General features: G+C 34.0%; 3 protein-coding genes and 1 non-coding gene across 6 annotated transcripts; 2 read left to right on the top strand and 2 right to left on the bottom strand.

The window, feature by feature from the left end:
* The first annotated feature begins 1,585 nt into the window (after nucleotides 1-1,585).
* Nucleotides 1,586-3,302, top strand: LOC104788867 (uncharacterized). Of its 3 annotated transcripts, none has more exons than XR_015558463.1 (7): nucleotides 1,586-1,611; nucleotides 1,706-1,890; nucleotides 1,976-2,045; nucleotides 2,186-2,325; nucleotides 2,591-2,651; nucleotides 2,775-2,842; nucleotides 2,936-3,302. XR_015558463.1 is itself a non-coding variant. In XM_087452723.1 (7 exons), exons 2-6 carry the CDS (start codon nucleotides 1,750-1,752, stop codon nucleotides 2,789-2,791), a joined length of 429 nt encoding a protein of 142 aa, XP_087308849.1. In that variant the 5' UTR covers nucleotides 1,586-1,611; nucleotides 1,706-1,749; the 3' UTR covers nucleotides 2,792-2,837; nucleotides 2,936-3,302. The 3 variants fall into 3 exon arrangements, 1 of the variants encoding a protein (XP_087308849.1); XM_087452723.1 differs by having other exon boundaries at nucleotides 2,775-2,837; XR_015558462.1 differs by lacking the exon at nucleotides 1,586-1,611 and having other exon boundaries at nucleotides 1,618-1,890.
* A 217-nt stretch (nucleotides 3,303-3,519) lies between these two features.
* TRNAD-GUC (transfer RNA aspartic acid (anticodon GUC)) lies at nucleotides 3,520-3,591 on the bottom strand. Its single transcript has one exon. It is a non-coding gene; the product is annotated as a tRNA-Asp (tRNA).
* Nucleotides 3,592-7,976: 4,385 nt separating this feature from the next.
* On the top strand, nucleotides 7,977-10,165 carry LOC104785437 (uncharacterized). The gene is made up of 4 exons (XM_010510651.2): nucleotides 7,977-8,751; nucleotides 8,830-9,361; nucleotides 9,448-9,549; nucleotides 9,647-10,165. The coding sequence occupies exons 1-4, from the start codon at nucleotides 8,473-8,475 to the stop codon at nucleotides 9,754-9,756; spliced, it is 1,023 nt and encodes a 340-aa protein (XP_010508953.2). The 5' UTR covers nucleotides 7,977-8,472; the 3' UTR covers nucleotides 9,757-10,165.
* A 3,496-nt stretch (nucleotides 10,166-13,661) lies between these two features.
* On the bottom strand, nucleotides 13,662-15,645 carry LOC104788866 (putative F-box protein At1g49610). The gene is made up of 4 exons (XM_010514644.2): nucleotides 14,593-15,645; nucleotides 14,223-14,396; nucleotides 13,809-14,104; nucleotides 13,662-13,746 (listed from the first exon to the last, which is right to left on the bottom strand). Exons 1-4 carry the CDS (start codon nucleotides 15,520-15,522, stop codon nucleotides 13,662-13,664), a joined length of 1,485 nt encoding a protein of 494 aa, XP_010512946.2. The 5' UTR covers nucleotides 15,523-15,645.
* Between the last annotated feature and the right edge of the window lie 28 nt (nucleotides 15,646-15,673).

The raw sequence follows: 15,673 nt of genomic DNA, 5'->3' as shown, positions 1-15,673 counted from the left end.
CCTAACCCATGTGAGAAAATATGCAATGTCAACTAAGCACACAAAGCATAATAAAAGATCCAAACGGTATATATGATCCAAGGTTGGGGAGCAGAGAGCATTTGTAGCTAAGAGCTTCTTTAACCCTCAAGCTATGGCTCTCATTGACTGATAATGGATCTAATCCCTCTTTTCAAAAGGCTGCCGCTCTCTCATCTTTAATCCCTATCTCTATCTCTATGTCTTTTTGACATTCTTGATGTCAATGGTGTCCATTAGTTGAAAAAGTTACAAATGGATGATATGTGATGATGATGGTGAACATGTCATAAGCTCCTCAAGCCCCATGAAGGACACGTCTCATCCCATTCAATCTTTCTTTTTTACATTTTTCCTTCTTTTTTTTTTGCAGTCGAATTATTCCTTGCGTAAGAGTAGCGTATACCAATTAATGGTTTATACTTCGATTTAATTTACATTGTACTGAAAATTCTAAGTGTTTGTTAGATACTGATACAACGGATCATGCATGCGCTGTATATATGCAGATATTGTTTTAAAAGGCATAGAGTCAAACAAACAATTATAATAAAAACGAATATTAGGACAAATACCCATCACACGTATTGACATTATGTTCGATCGGTTAAGTTCCGTTCAATAGATTCACAAAACGTTTCTTCTTCGTATGGCCTAATTATTGGGTTTTTTCTCGTAGCGTTAAATGCTATGACTTAGGCTTTATGACGAGTATATGTAGAAGAACTCACTTTTCGTTCGCCTTAGGCTTCCTCAACCTTAATTAAGCACAGCTCATATTTTGTATTCCTTTTTCAGTTAAACATCATCTTCTGAGAACAATAAACCGGTAGTGCGAAATGTATTTCTAATTTTATATCTTTTTAGATTTAAAGATTTAGTTTCATAATCTCTTCAATATAAAAAAAAATTCAATGTACGTTTGTAAATTCCAAAAGATCTGATACAAACACTAAAAATTGTGTTTTCATAAGTGCAAATGCAAATGTAAGTACTACAGGAAAACCATATATAGGAAGTTTCCTAGTCAACCCAAAGCCTCAATTTGATTATCACACCCATGAAATTTGTTATTGTATATATTGCATTTGAGAGTTCAGACTGATTTTGATTTAAGACAAGATAGAATTACTTTGTCTTATATTGTCATGCGGAAGATTCAGACTGGAAAGTTTTGTAAAATTTGGGATTTTCTAGTTTTAATTAAAGGACACGATAATTGTGTTTAAGATTACAAAATGAATAAATTAGCCTTACTAATATTCAAATTGGCGATTAAAAACCATCAATATTGGTGTCTACCCCTTAACATAATTAGCAAAGTTTTCTGTACGAATTTTTATTTTATGTATACAGCCACTCAGCAAGTGTCTTGATTGGCGATTAATTGGTTGATTAGTCCGATCGATAATCAAAAAAATTTTAATGTCAATCATAAAATGCTTCCAGAAATGGAAACTCTTTTATAGCACGGGATTACCAAAACGAAATTAGAATAATTCAAAGCTGTACAAGTGGTTAACAATGTCTATAAATAAGCTCATAGGAGAGTGAGTAAGTTCCATACCTTCCCAACACAAATAACTTCTCAAGGTAATTTCTCGCTTCTTGCCTTTATCTACTTTATCATTTGAACATATATCAGTTAGCTACAAAGAACTAATCCTTTAACATATAAACACATTAGTACGCACACACACAAACAAAAAAGTTAAAAAAGAGCTTGCGGTGATGGACAAGAAAAAGTCAGTTTCTGGTTCCTCTTCATCTTCTTCATCTTTGGATCATCTTTTCGGTCCAAGAGTCTCCCCTTCGTCTTCTTCATCATCAACAACAGGATTGTTCAATTCTATTTTCCCACCAACCTCAACGGTATGAATCAGTATCATCATCATCATCGTCTTCATCATTCTAAAAGATACACATCGTGAAAGTTTTACTTTGTTCTCAACTCAAGGAGACGCAAGCAAACTTGGCAAGTCGAAATGGAGCTGCCAAATATCAACCTACAAATTTGGGGATTCCAAGTGAGTTTACTCTAGTTAAGAGTTTTGGACGTGTTAGTCCTTTTAAATAAAATTACTCTTTTATAACAAAAAAAATAAAATTAATCTACTTCACACAACGCTTAGCTATTAAAAGTGAGAAATGTGGATAATGGGTACAGATGAGAGAGGAGAAAGGAGCAAAAATAAGGAGAGAAAGAGTTACCAAAATGAAGAAACACAACCACCATGCAACTTGAGCTCGTCCATATACTATGGAGGCCAAGATAACTATTCCTCTTCAACTACCAACCCTGATGCTGTAAGTCCCCCACTTTCATTACCACAATATTTTTGTTGCATATCGACAAAAACACTAGAACTCGGATTAGGTTTCCAAGCAGAGAATTCACATAATAGAAGAAAAAATGCGTTTTCAAAACGGAAGTGGCCTATATGAGCTATATACGTTTTGTCATATAGTATATATTCATTTGGATATAATATATCTAACTCTACATCTACTTTTGCAAATGCCCCATAGTATTAATTAACTCTAATAAACTAGCTAATTCTGAATTATACAGTATAAGAAAGATGGAGAGGAAGGCGATTCTGAAAGTGCTCCAAGAGGAAACTGGTGGGATGGTAAAACAACAAACATTTTTTCTATTATATAAATGCAGTCTCTCATTCTTTCTTTTTTTATATATACTAATATTACATGATTGATCGTTTCTATATACATATCTTTTAAATCAAAATATGCAGGATCGCTTTATTACTAATTAGCAAACCCTAGCTGATGAAGCACGATCGATAACGGCTTAAGTGGTAAGGTACATATAAGCATATATAAACATCATAGATACATGCGCATGCCTCACCGGTTTTCCAATTAGTAATATCTCTTTGATACCGTTCACTCGCAGGGACCTTAATTAAGTGAATATGGAAGTTGACGTCTCCAAATATATTATATCTACAAATGTAAACAAAAAAATTGTAAAAGTATATATACATGTCTTAAAAAAAAAAAACATAAGAAAGAGAAAGTAACAAAAAAGAAAAAAAAAAAAAAAAAAAAAAAAAAAAAAAGAGAGAGTGTATATCTAAATGTATAAGACTAAGATGAAATCAATGTCTATATAAAAGGGGCTTTGAGATGTTGGTTCTTTATGTTTCGACAAAGGCAACAAGTTTAGGCAAGTCTCATTGTAATGAAGTCGACGTCTGTCCAAAAGTCTTTGTATTAAAAAGTTGAAATGTATATCCAATATCATGCTGTTTCGTATGTAACTATTTTATATCATATAAATATAAAAGTATTAAAATATGGCAAAGAACAAGAAGAAAACCAAAGGAATGCAAAGTCCAATAGTACGAAATCAAACATTGCTAAGCAAAGCGAAGGACAATGACGTCAAAACGTTTATAAGGACAGCCTCAGCGACGGCCCAATAGTCTATGTTGGGCCTCAGGTTAAAAAAGGAAGAAGGAGAAAAAATTTCAAAAACGCCGTTGCCGGAGATCGAACCCGGGTCACCCGCGTGACAGGCGGGAATACTTACCACTATACTACAACGACTTCGTTAACTGGACTCAATAAAATACTTTATGTCTTAAAAGATAATGTAACTAAGAGAAGAAAAGGACATATTGTATTGGAAAATGTTAAGAGTGAAAATTTAGAAATTCATCAAAATCAAAATTTTTGAATCGTTAGCGAAATATTTATTTTGTAAATAAAATAGAACTTTTAAACAATAATATTACAAATAACTCACTTCATAAGTTTTTGTTTGTATACTTTTTTAAAAACCGTTCACAAGATAAAATACAGACTCTCACTTAAGAAGATGTATGTATCTATAAAGAAGCTTATACAGTTTGATAGGGCCTAAGACAAACTGTTATGCTACATCTGACGTTATCAACATGTGGAAACAAGGGTGAAGAAGAGAGGGCAAGGGAAACGATGAAGAAGAATACGATGCTCTGATTTTAGTTCAACTTATTGATTTTGGAAAGTTTTTTTAGGCCACATAACTGGACAAGGTACGTTTATCTCATATGTTCAGTACAAATAATCTTATGCTATTTCAATCGCAATCTCAATGTGACTAATTGTATATTTGGACGACTGTTATGATGTTATACAAACCTTGTTTCAAAATCGTTGTATATGTACATGTCATCTTTACTATGTGACTGTCACATCATTGTCATTTAACTACTTAACTTTATTTTATTTTATTACCTTCCTAATTAACTAATGAAAAGTTAGTTTTATTTGATAAAAACATTTTACACGTAGTTGTTAATTATGTGGGATCCTGTTCTATCAAGCTGTGCATATGAAAACTAGAATGTGTCGAAAATACATGGATTTTGCTCCTATTGGATCCCACCATACTAAGTTGCGTAGGTAAAAAAGTATGTTTCTGGAGATTCAAGTGTAGAGAAAAAATTTTAATCGTTACGAACCATAATGCCAAACATGCAAACACAAGAAACTAAAATGAAAACAAAGAGACTCTTCCGAACAAGATTCATGTTTCCGAGGCTTTGACCATTGACGGTTCAATTATAGTGCTATTGCTATGCTAAGCAGAAAAAAAATGTCTATGTCTCACGTGCCGCACTCGTGTGTAACGGTGTACAGCCCACACATGCTTTGCGATAAACAGTTGGCGTCGCACGTGCTATAGCATTAGCAAAACCGAGTGAACGAGAAAGAATCATTCCTTTTGCATGTGGCGGGAGATATTTTTTTGGGCCATCGTCTTTGCTTTGAGAGTTTCTAAACTCAAAAGAATCCATGCCATGTTTTATCCTTTTGTTATTTTATTACTTCATTGATTGTTTTAAACGACTACATAGATTATAGTGTTTTATATAGTTGTATTCAGTTGTTTTGTAAAATCAAAATGAGGATTGATTGGACATGTTGTTGGAAATAAATCTATACCTATAGTTTTGTGATGATATCTCAACTCTATAATATGGTGATCATTTAGATTTTTTTTTGTAGTTTGTTTTATTATTGGAAAAGATTAAAGTTGCTTTTAGTTCGTCGGTCGTCATTAGATCTAGTGGAAACTGGATCGTAGATTCATTTAATTCTTTTGAGAATTTTAAGATCATGCCAAAGCCGACTGCTGATATCATATTTCATTTAGCTTTTCATACTTTTTAATAGAAAGCAAGTAGACTGTAGACACAAGTGTGTATATTGATATTATTCATTAGTGATTAATCTTTTCATCTAAGTAAACAAAAATCTATTGATATCATATTTGCATATATATTAGACGAATGTCTCATATCGTAGAAAGAAAGAAAAAATAATTAAAAACATATTTTTTTTTTAAAAGCAGTGTGGAAAGAAGTTGATAACTTGAGGTTCACGAGATCGATAAGTAGATGAACGTTGGAACAGCTAAATCCACGTAAAAGAAGACGAAGCATATGATTAAAATTTGGTCAGTTAAGATTCTCCATCCTATGCAACTATCCTAATACAATATAATTGATCTGTCTCCCTCCCAAACTCGTTCAAAATATTTCTGCTGACTTGTAATCTAACCATTTATTTTGAATCTGAGTTGGATTGTCTCTAAAGCTCTAGATTTTGAACCGGGCAAATTTTAAAGGTTAGCAAATCAACTAACTTTTAAAAGAAAATGGTAGATTTAAAATGGAATACTAAAATAAATAAATAAAAACAAATTAATTCACATTCTACTATCATCATGAGAATTTTGTTTGGTTACAAATAAAATCACTTCATACGAATTACTAATCTTATACTACAATTTCTGTAAATACAGTTCACTTTGATCATGTGTAATCCTTTATAGAAATACAAATAAAAATCACTTCATAGTATCAGACTATCAGTAGGCTTATTAGTTATTATAAATACTTACATAGGGTTCCCCCTTATAATAATATGAGGGAGACTTCACATTTTGAAATTGAAATAGACGGTTGATATCTTCCTGTCACTATTTATCCATCCCAAAGACAGAGAGCTTTCGGCGGGAAATTCGAAATGACATTTGCAGATTTTGTTGTTTTTTTCTTCTCTTGTTAGTCCACACCACTTATATCTCTCTTTTCTTTTTTCTTTTTGGGTTTATTATCTCATCCTACTACATATCACTCAGTTTAAAAATATTCGAGGATACGCTAAAATTTACCCCCAAGGCCCCAACCATTCATTAATTTTACAAGAGGAAAATAAAATAAAAAAAGATGTTTTGGTTTGTAAAATGTTTTTGTTGGATGGGAATGAAGGCAGAGACAGAGAGAAAGACAGGCTTCTTCTGTAAAGCATTTGCTGGCAGACACACAAACCCCACCCCTTCTCTTTGCTCTTCCTCTCTCTCACTCTCTCTTCCTAAGCGCGTGCGTACATATATTTTTATCAATCACTTCCATAATAAACTCTCTTAACTTTGCCCATCACTTATTATTTTCGATCCATCTTCTATAGTACTATTAAAACTCTCTCATTTAGTCATTAACCCATAATTGGTTGTTTATATAGTATATACCAAGTCTGATAATTCCCGTCGTAAATTACGGGATTAAAACTGGATTCCACCTCACAATCAACTTTTTTGTTGTTGTTGTTGTCGTTGTTATCAGAAAGACCAGCTTATAAAAGCATTAACGAAGTTAATAATGTTGGGGGGATGCTCTTAATATCTGGATAATATATATAGTAAAGTTTTGTCGACAATATGAGAGTAGACTCCGGAGACAAGAGAAGCCAACTAGGAGGGTTGGGGCACAATATTTGGAGTAACTAGAGACATTATACATTAGTATTAAAACATAGTAATAGAGTTGATTCGCTTTAAAGTATACTATAAACAAAATAGAATAGTGTATTGGTTATGTTTTATTCTTGGTTTTGATATTCTAAAGAGGAAGAGAAGAAGATCTGTTCCCGCTACTTCTCACTTTTGACTTAACGGTGCTGTCCTTTTCAGCAGGTAAGCACATCTACCCCCACCCACCATCTCTTTTTTTCTCACTTCCTTTTTTTTTTTTTTTGTAGCCCTAAAAATTATTCCAAGGCGGGAAAATTGTAGTGTATAAACCGGTTTAGAATCCGTCAGTTAACGTCTGTTATCACGGCTCGTTTGTTATGAAGGAATGAACTCTGACGGAAGAGAGACGGACTGTTAAAAATCCGTTACGTCAGAGACGGAGAGAGGGACGGATGATGATGACTACTGAATCGTTCTGAATTGCCCACCTCAGTCTTTTTATTCAAATTTTTCCCTGAGTAGTCACGAGATCTCTATGAGACATCCTCCTCTTTTTTTTTTTTCTTTTTTGTAAATAATAAAAGAGTTAAAAACCCTACTAGTAAGTAAACTAACAAAATAGGGGTCTTTCAATGGTTACCAGAAAAAACAGAACAGTCTTTTGGTTTTTAAACCTTTGAAACCTAGTTTGTGACCCTTCTTCATCTTTTTTAGTTGGTTATATAATTAGCTCTGTAATTGTACTTCTTACTATAATTAATTCCCGTCTCATAAATAGTACTAGTTCTAAAAAGGAGCCTGATTATAATTAGCAGTATTAATGTGGGAAAGGAGATGATTAGAAATTTAGAATGATGAGAGAAGGATTTGCATGAGAGAGGCAAAAGATGTGGAAGGGAAGGCGTGATTATCAAGTGTTCTTTAGTTGCTTTTTCATTTGCCCACACTAATATTTTTAGTCTAGGACTAGTAGTCCTAATTCCTAAAAGACTGAGATTTTGTTTTATTGTTTTTATTAACTACTACTACTACTAATAAACATTAATAGAATAGAAGACATTGGAGCTGTAAAAATGACAACTTGTTGATTTTTGGGATTAAGTGGGTTCCACCCTGTATTTTCTCATGCCCTTTCACATTTCCTCATTACTATCTATAAAAATATTATTAGAACCAAAGACAACACGACGAGATATTTGCAACAGTCTCAATTTTTTTTTCTTTTGCAAATTTAAACTATTTATTAATAACCTCAATTTTTTTGAATCCAAATGATAGTACATACATCAAGTATATTGGTTTTTTTTTTTTTATAACAAATGTACTACTAATACAGAGTAGTATCTTTTTTATAAAATACAAAAGTACACAATATTGTTTCTTTTGGTTTCCAAGGCAAATTAGTTAAAAAAAAGACCAAAAGGAAATAGATTTTGATTTTCGTCCATCACGCATTAATTACGGATAATAATTATATTTAGAAAAAAAAAAAAAAGCAGAAGTGAGAAAAATTAAAGTGCTTTTGAGCTGTCTCATAGAAACCCTGAAGAAACCTTAATAAAAGCAACCATGTCTTCAACATTCTCCATCTTCCTCCTCACTTAACTCCCATATACACTAGTTCACACCTCAACCTACTCTCTCTCTCCTCTGCCTCTTCTTCTTCTTCTTCTTCTTCTGCTTCTATGTCTCGTCCTCTCCCACCTCCTTATCTCTCCGTCAACCTTCCTATCATGGAGAAAGCTCCTACTCCCGAGTTAACCCCTACTCGACTCGGTTTCCCTAACGAGTTCCCTTACGAGTTCGACTCTCCTTCCTTCTCCCCTGGTTTCACTTCTCCCGGTGACTCCACTGAGACTGAAGACGAGAGCAGTGACGACGAGGAAGACTTCCTCGCTGGTTTAACTCGCCGACTCGCTCCTTCTACTCACCGTCTTACGCCTCCTCCTCTCTTCAAGACTCAGGTAAGAAACACAACACAAAGATCTCTCTTCTTTCTCATCTACACACTCGAAGCTTACTGACTTTGCTCTACTCTGTAGGAGAAACGTCAAGCCGCAGCTACTTCCCCTCAGTCAACACTGAGTGGACTCGGAAGCTTTTCAAACTCTGGAAGCAGAAGTCCTATCCTTCCTTCCCCACCGGCTCCTACGTCATCATCATCACGTAGAGACAATGCCTGGGATGTGATCTCTGCAGCTGCTGGAGAAGTTGCTAGACTCAAACTCGGAAGCTATAATAATGAGCCTCATCATCTTCCTCTTCAAACCCCTGAGTCACTACTCCGCCGTCAAAACGCTGCGATTCTTGCTGAACTCCAGCACCAGCGTCTCGTTGACCATTTGTGGCTCTGTTCTCAGTCAAGAATCTCGAAGAGAGTAGTTCAAGAGGATGTCCTGTTCGAGAACCCGAGATACGCAAGACAGAACATCAATGCTTTGTCTAACCCTACTTGGCTGCCACCGCAACACGCCGTAGCTCCCCTGAAGCGTCCTTCTGCCGGTACCGGAGTTTTCCTTCCCCGGCAATACCCAATAACAACCACTCCTCCTTCCAATTCTCAGAAGAAACCAGGTATGATGTTCTAAAGATTCTCTTTTGTAATAAGTCTTGATGTGTCAGAAAGTGTCTAATTTTTGTTTTTTTCAAATCTGTACTAGTGACCTCTCCAGCTGTGTTGCAATCAAAAGTCAATCACCACAATCTCAACTTTGATGAGTTCAACAATGTTGTTGGGTCTAGGCGTAGCCAGTTCGATTATGGTAATTACCCTTAATTACTACTACACTAACCTTTTGGATGAAGCAAAGTAAACAGAGCTTTTAAACTAACTATGACTGTATTTATGATTTGAAACAGAGTGCATGTTGGCGAGAAGTGCACTACTTGCTCGTCAGGGAAGTTTCAGAGGAGTTAGCGGGGGTTGTCTGAATCAAGAAAGACGTCTTCCACAGGATTGGATGTATTGAACTACTGATGATTGGGTTTAAACTGGGATTGTTTTGGTCTGAAAGGAGTACTTAGTGTAGAAGTGGTTTGGGTGTAGGTTATAATGTTATGATTAGTAGTAATAAGGGATATGATAATGATGAAGAATAAAATTAGGGGATATTATTACAAGTGTGTTACATTAATGTATTTTTAGTTACGAAGACAAAGCTCTCTGTAATTTTTTTGTTAACCTTGGGAGGGTTTTAAGGGAGTGGAGTGGAGTGGGGTAATTTTTTTTTCTTTTCACTTTTAGTCGATAGTGAAATTTGGAAAACGTTGTTGGGTGGGGATTTGTTATTTGTGTTACTTAATAGTCTTTTCTGCTATTTGTGGAAAAATCTAATGGTTTTGTAATAAAAACTCGGAATTATTTTGTTTGTTGATTAATTATTTGATTTCTCATTCTTAGTAGTAGTAGTAGTAGTAGTAGTACTGTGTACTAAAGTACTTCGATTTACTTACGTATTGAGTTGTGATTGAGCAAAGTTACGGCTTCTAACGTGAACCCGTTGAAAATTTGAAAAAACAGAACAGTGGTTACAATTTCAATGAACTAACCAGTTTATTGTACTTCGAACTCTGGGAAAAAATCAAATCAAATGGGTAGATACGTAGATTTTTTGAAAAATGAAAAAAAGAAAAGAGGCATGATGACATGGAAACATGGAAAAAGCAAAAAAGAAAAAAGAAAAGAAGATCTGAAAAAAAAAGAGAAGCCAAAGAAGTTGCGTAGGCGTGAAGCAGTGGGCAATGCACAGACTTTGAAATACGGAACACCTTTATTTTTCTTTTGGTTTTTTTTTTTTTTTTCATCTCTTCTGTAATTCTTCTGATCTATTATTGTCTACTGTACATATCGGTGGGGTGTAGGATTTACCACAAAATTTCTACTTTTTTTTATACTCTTTGATATTATTAGTTTGAACTTTATATACTGTCGGTCCTAGCTACAACTATTATAGTACAAAGTTTCATTCTTTTCTTAATAGTAAAAATGTTATTGTTACATACTTTCTTCCAAGAGTTAATATGTGCTGTGTTATAAAGTTGCTTCCTATTACTTTAAATCAGAACTTGAATCAAAAAATCGTTGCAGTAGTTGTGTGTGTCAACAAAAACAAAGCTTGGACTAGAGACGTATCCGTAATATATTTGATTTTCAAATTTCGAATTTTTTTCAGTGTTTGGTGGTTGAGCAGTGTGAGGGTTGTGTAGGTCCTATATAGTTTTTATTTTGCCTTTGACATTTCAAGATATTATGGTTTACATTTCAGGATATAAATAGTAGGGTTAGTGATGTTACAAAAATAAAAAGAATAGTAGGGTTCGTATTGAGTTTCTGACCCCCCCAGAAAAGGAAAGTAGGGTTATAAGATTTACGATTTTAGTAGTATGTTGAAACTTGAAAGTAATCTAAGGGTTAGTTTTTCTAATAGTACTTTGCAAAAGTTTATGTTTGTGTGCTATTATTAGCTTGGAGAATTACAATTGCATGAGTTTTGAAAGCAATCAGTAATGCTATTTTTAACGTATTCGTATGCATATTTGCTGTGTTTAAATAACTTAGTGCTAAATTTTTAAGACAGTTTAATTAGAGCATTCAAGAATGACACCGGGCAAACGTTAAAAAAAAATGATATAATGATAGCGTTGATTGTTGCACACAATCCGGATAGAGCCAAACAGGAATCACACTTTTTATTCAACATTAAACCATAATGAGTTGTTATTTGCTAGCTACATCCCATATTTAGGACTTTAAATTTCAAACCTCTTAAAGATGGATTCGAGAAAGAAACAAAACAACTGAAGCCACGAAAATCTAAAGACAAAAGAGTGAGTATAAAACATGTGTTTTGGTTTGGGATATGTGAATCCATGCAGCTTTGTCATTTGACTCGGTCAAATTTCGTATTTAATGTAATCCATACTTATGTTAGATTTTTATATTGTTAAATACATGAATACACGATATTGTTACTTTCCAAAAAACGGATGTTACATACTTTGCATCAAAACCGTAATGTAAAATTTGACGGATACAATTTTTTTTTTTCCGACAATTCAAAGTATATCATATTTAACTTTTCAAGCAAAATCATTCTCAAACCAGTCGTAAGCACGCATGTAATGTATTAGATTATTCACCGAAATCGGAGGTGCATAATTAGGAGTGCATATTTGACACTAATCAAATTATGTAAATCAAAATCAATGAAAACTACTGTAGAAACTGATGATAGTATGGTGCACTAAAAAGTAAAAAAACTGAACTAAATGAAATAATTAAAATAGATATAATACTGTTGTGTTAGTTTAATTACTCTTACTTTGGAGTTGGACGCATATTTGTATATTGAGTTTTCACAAGTTGAAAAATTAAATCGAAGCACATGTGGAAACTAAACAAAGCGAACCAATTTAAAGGTATCGATTCGGATTAGTTTCGTCTCTAATTGGGTTAACATTTTTCTGAAACCAAACAACCTAAAATAAACAGAACCATAGTATAGTAGTGAAAATAGCCACTCCTATGAGTCTAGTGACGGTGGAAGCTTATTATTATGTTTTGGTAGGTCATCATTGTTGTCTTGTTGATAAGTTTCGAAAAAAATATAATTATTATCTCAAACATTATGTAATATTGTAATGTCTGTCTATCAGAGGACGACAAAGGCGTCCATAAATATGGTAGCAGTGTGAGTAAAGCAAAAGCCATATAATCAAATCTTTGTTATTTGTTTCATCGGGGAATTTGGATTCCTTTCTAAGCATTTGGATAATGTTTCCTTTTCTTTTTCATGGCTAATTTCAACAATCCAACTATGATTACAAACGGAGAAATATTCTAAAAGAATCCAGGGGTGGTATTGGTTTGAGATCTATGAAGATTTTCGAAAAATTCAACAAAATCATTAAAAATGAATAAGTAAAAAATTGTTAAAGATTGCTAGAGAGTTTTGTTGATTAGTTTTCTAAAATCTTATAAAATACTCCAAACAATCCTTGTATTTTTATGATACTTTCCATGATTTTATTTTGTAAAGAAAGTGTCTAAAATCATGAACCAATAACATAATAATTGAACTCATTAACAATCCTAGATTCTTTTGTTTTAATTGAATAACACTAAAGTTTTAATGCCTTTATAAAAGTCTGAATCCAATAATCCATATTTGTTAAGATTTTAAATGAATTTTTATAAATCACAAACTAATAATACTAAACTTTAACAGAATTTTACAAAATTTTGATCTAATAACAACAGATTCTACGTAACATTTAAAATCTTTAAAATTCTATTCAAATCTTAAACCAATAACCCCACTTATAGGAACATATATTTATATACTTTTTTAAGGATGCAAACTAAGGTAGACCTCTACTTAGACCTTTTCTTAATCAGAACCGGTAGTTTAGAAGTTTTTTATGTCGGAAATAACTTCGTACCTAGAACCGATAGCTCCATTATAAAAATACATAAGCTTTTTTAGTTTAGGCATGACTTGAGTTTCAGATTTGACCATTGGCATTGTTATATGGAGAGCTACGCTTAGAAAATATATTATTTATATACTGGTTTAGACGAAGGACAGTATGGATTAGAGATCTTAAACGTTTTTGGTTTTCAATACTTTATAAGTTAATTAAAATTAAACAAACTTGAACTTAGATGGACTCTAACCAATCATGGGAAGCTTTATGAATGTAGATGCTCCTAATCAACTTGATTAACTCTCATCTAAATGATGTTCGTTTTGTCAAAACGCATAGCCAAAGTCCAGATTTATGAGTTCATACTCTAACAAAAACACAAACTTTTTTGTTATACATGCTCAAGACACATAAGTACATATATTGAATGAAAAATTTGTCTCTAAAATTAGCTCAAAGCCTTACATCTGGTCTCAGCATCTGACTTGATAACAGTGTTCATAATCACAAAATTCACAACAACACAAACACCTCTTCAATAATATAAAATTATAACATTTAAACCTTTGGTCAGACCTTCATTTAAAAAAAAAACCTTTGATCCGACTTGGTGGTTGAGCCAAGCACAATAGAGACGTTATTATTGTCGTGGGAAAGCATTGGAACCATCTCAAGCAACTCTTCAAATCTTCTTTCTTCAAGAAAACTTCCAAATCTTACGACCATATTCTCTAAAGTCTTTGTGCTTTTAAGCACAAGTTTTATGAACAATATTATCGACTCAACAATAACATTATCGCGGATAATGTTCTTAAAGAGCAACGCTTCCGAGCACCAGGTTTTATTAGTTTCCAAGCAATGCCAGTTCACGTATAAGTCAAAACTCTCGTCCTGTAAAGCATAAAAGAGATTTTCATTTATGCGAACAAAGTGTCAATATCTTGGATTACTGAAAACTCAGGCAATAATAGTTAGGAATATAATAGAGGATTATGCATGGTAAATATACCGGTTTGGCGCGTCCATCCTTTGTGTGTACGGTTAGCTTCTTTAACTCACGTGAGCTTTGTAGCAACTTTACTACACCATGAATTGCACATTGAGAAATCATTATCTCAATCGTCAAAGCTTTGAAATTGAACAACGGAAGAGGAACACGTAGAAGCTCGGCAAAAGAGAAAATCTAACACAAAAAAAAAAAAAAAAGACAACACAAACTTATGTAAAGAAACACCAAAACACAGACCTAACTAGCACGTAAGCAAGACAATAATCATTGATATCATTGGCATATACGATAAAAAAACCTCTAACAAAGTTATAATGTCCGGAGTCTACATGAGTAGAGAGTTATGGCCATATCACACCAAATAAAATACCTTGATAAAGTTCTCCCCAAAAGTAAGCTTCTCTACATTGTGCAGCTTCTCCATCATGTTTTGAACAAATTGTTGAAGAAAATCAGCAACAAGTGCTTCGCGTGAGATAGAGAGAATGTCTAGTCTAGCTTCCGATAGAGATGAGACATCAACTAAATCACATGGCGAGTAGGGAGTTAATGTCAAACCGAGGTTACGGATATGTGGTGCTACAATTTGTAACCCCGAATCCCAACCACTGCTATCGATTTCTAATGTTGTCAAACGCAGCGATTTGCTGAGATCAAGAACCTTGAGCTTATAGCAACAGCACATATCCAAGGTTAAGCTTTGGAGAACCGGACAACCAGATAGAATCTTAGGCATAGTAGTTCCGCCAGCGAGGCTGCAATCACGCAAGGAGAGCTCCTTGAGTGATGTCCAAGATACGGATAAACTGGGAACTTTGTAATCATGAAACGCAAAACTACGCAGGGTGAGTTTCTTGACATAGGAATTGATGTACAAGGAATCACGCATAGCATAACAATCAAAAGCATGTGAACCTAAATCCAGCGTCATATTCTCCACCTTCCGGGACTTGGCGAATTCGATCCAACTTTCTATGTAAGGAGAATTTTTACACTCGAAACAGAGGTGGAAACTCACCATCTTGCGAGCCTTGTAGCGTGCTAAGGTTTCGTTTATCGAATCAGCCGACAGGTACTTATCCCCACAACGTTCGAAGTTGAGACATGGTGTATCGCACCATACATGCCTCCATCGTTTTGACAAGATGGAAGTACGTATGGCGAATCTTGTCGGAAGAGAGGTAAGTATATTTTGGAGGATCCCATCAGGCAGAGCGCTTATTGAATCTACACCGTCGCTTCTATCTCGGTGGCTAGGGCTTCTTACAGCGGCCGTTGCGCCGTCTCCGTCTCGGTCCATTCAGCAGCTACGAAACAGTTTCCTTCTCATCTTCGCAACCGATATATGTATATATTTCAATTTCCGGCCCAATATTTTTTATTGGTTTTAAGAAAAGCCTTCACAACACAGCTTAGCAATTTTTAAAGGTTTCAATCTTACCAGGTAAAAA

Source organism: Camelina sativa, chromosome 5, assembly GCF_030686135.1.
Source record: "Camelina sativa cultivar CO46 ecotype springtype chromosome 5, ASM3068613v1".
NCBI lineage: Eukaryota > Viridiplantae > Streptophyta > Magnoliopsida > Brassicales > Brassicaceae > Camelina > Camelina sativa.
The sequence above is the reverse complement of the archived record's forward strand: the minus strand, read 5'-3'. Positions and strand labels throughout refer to the sequence as shown.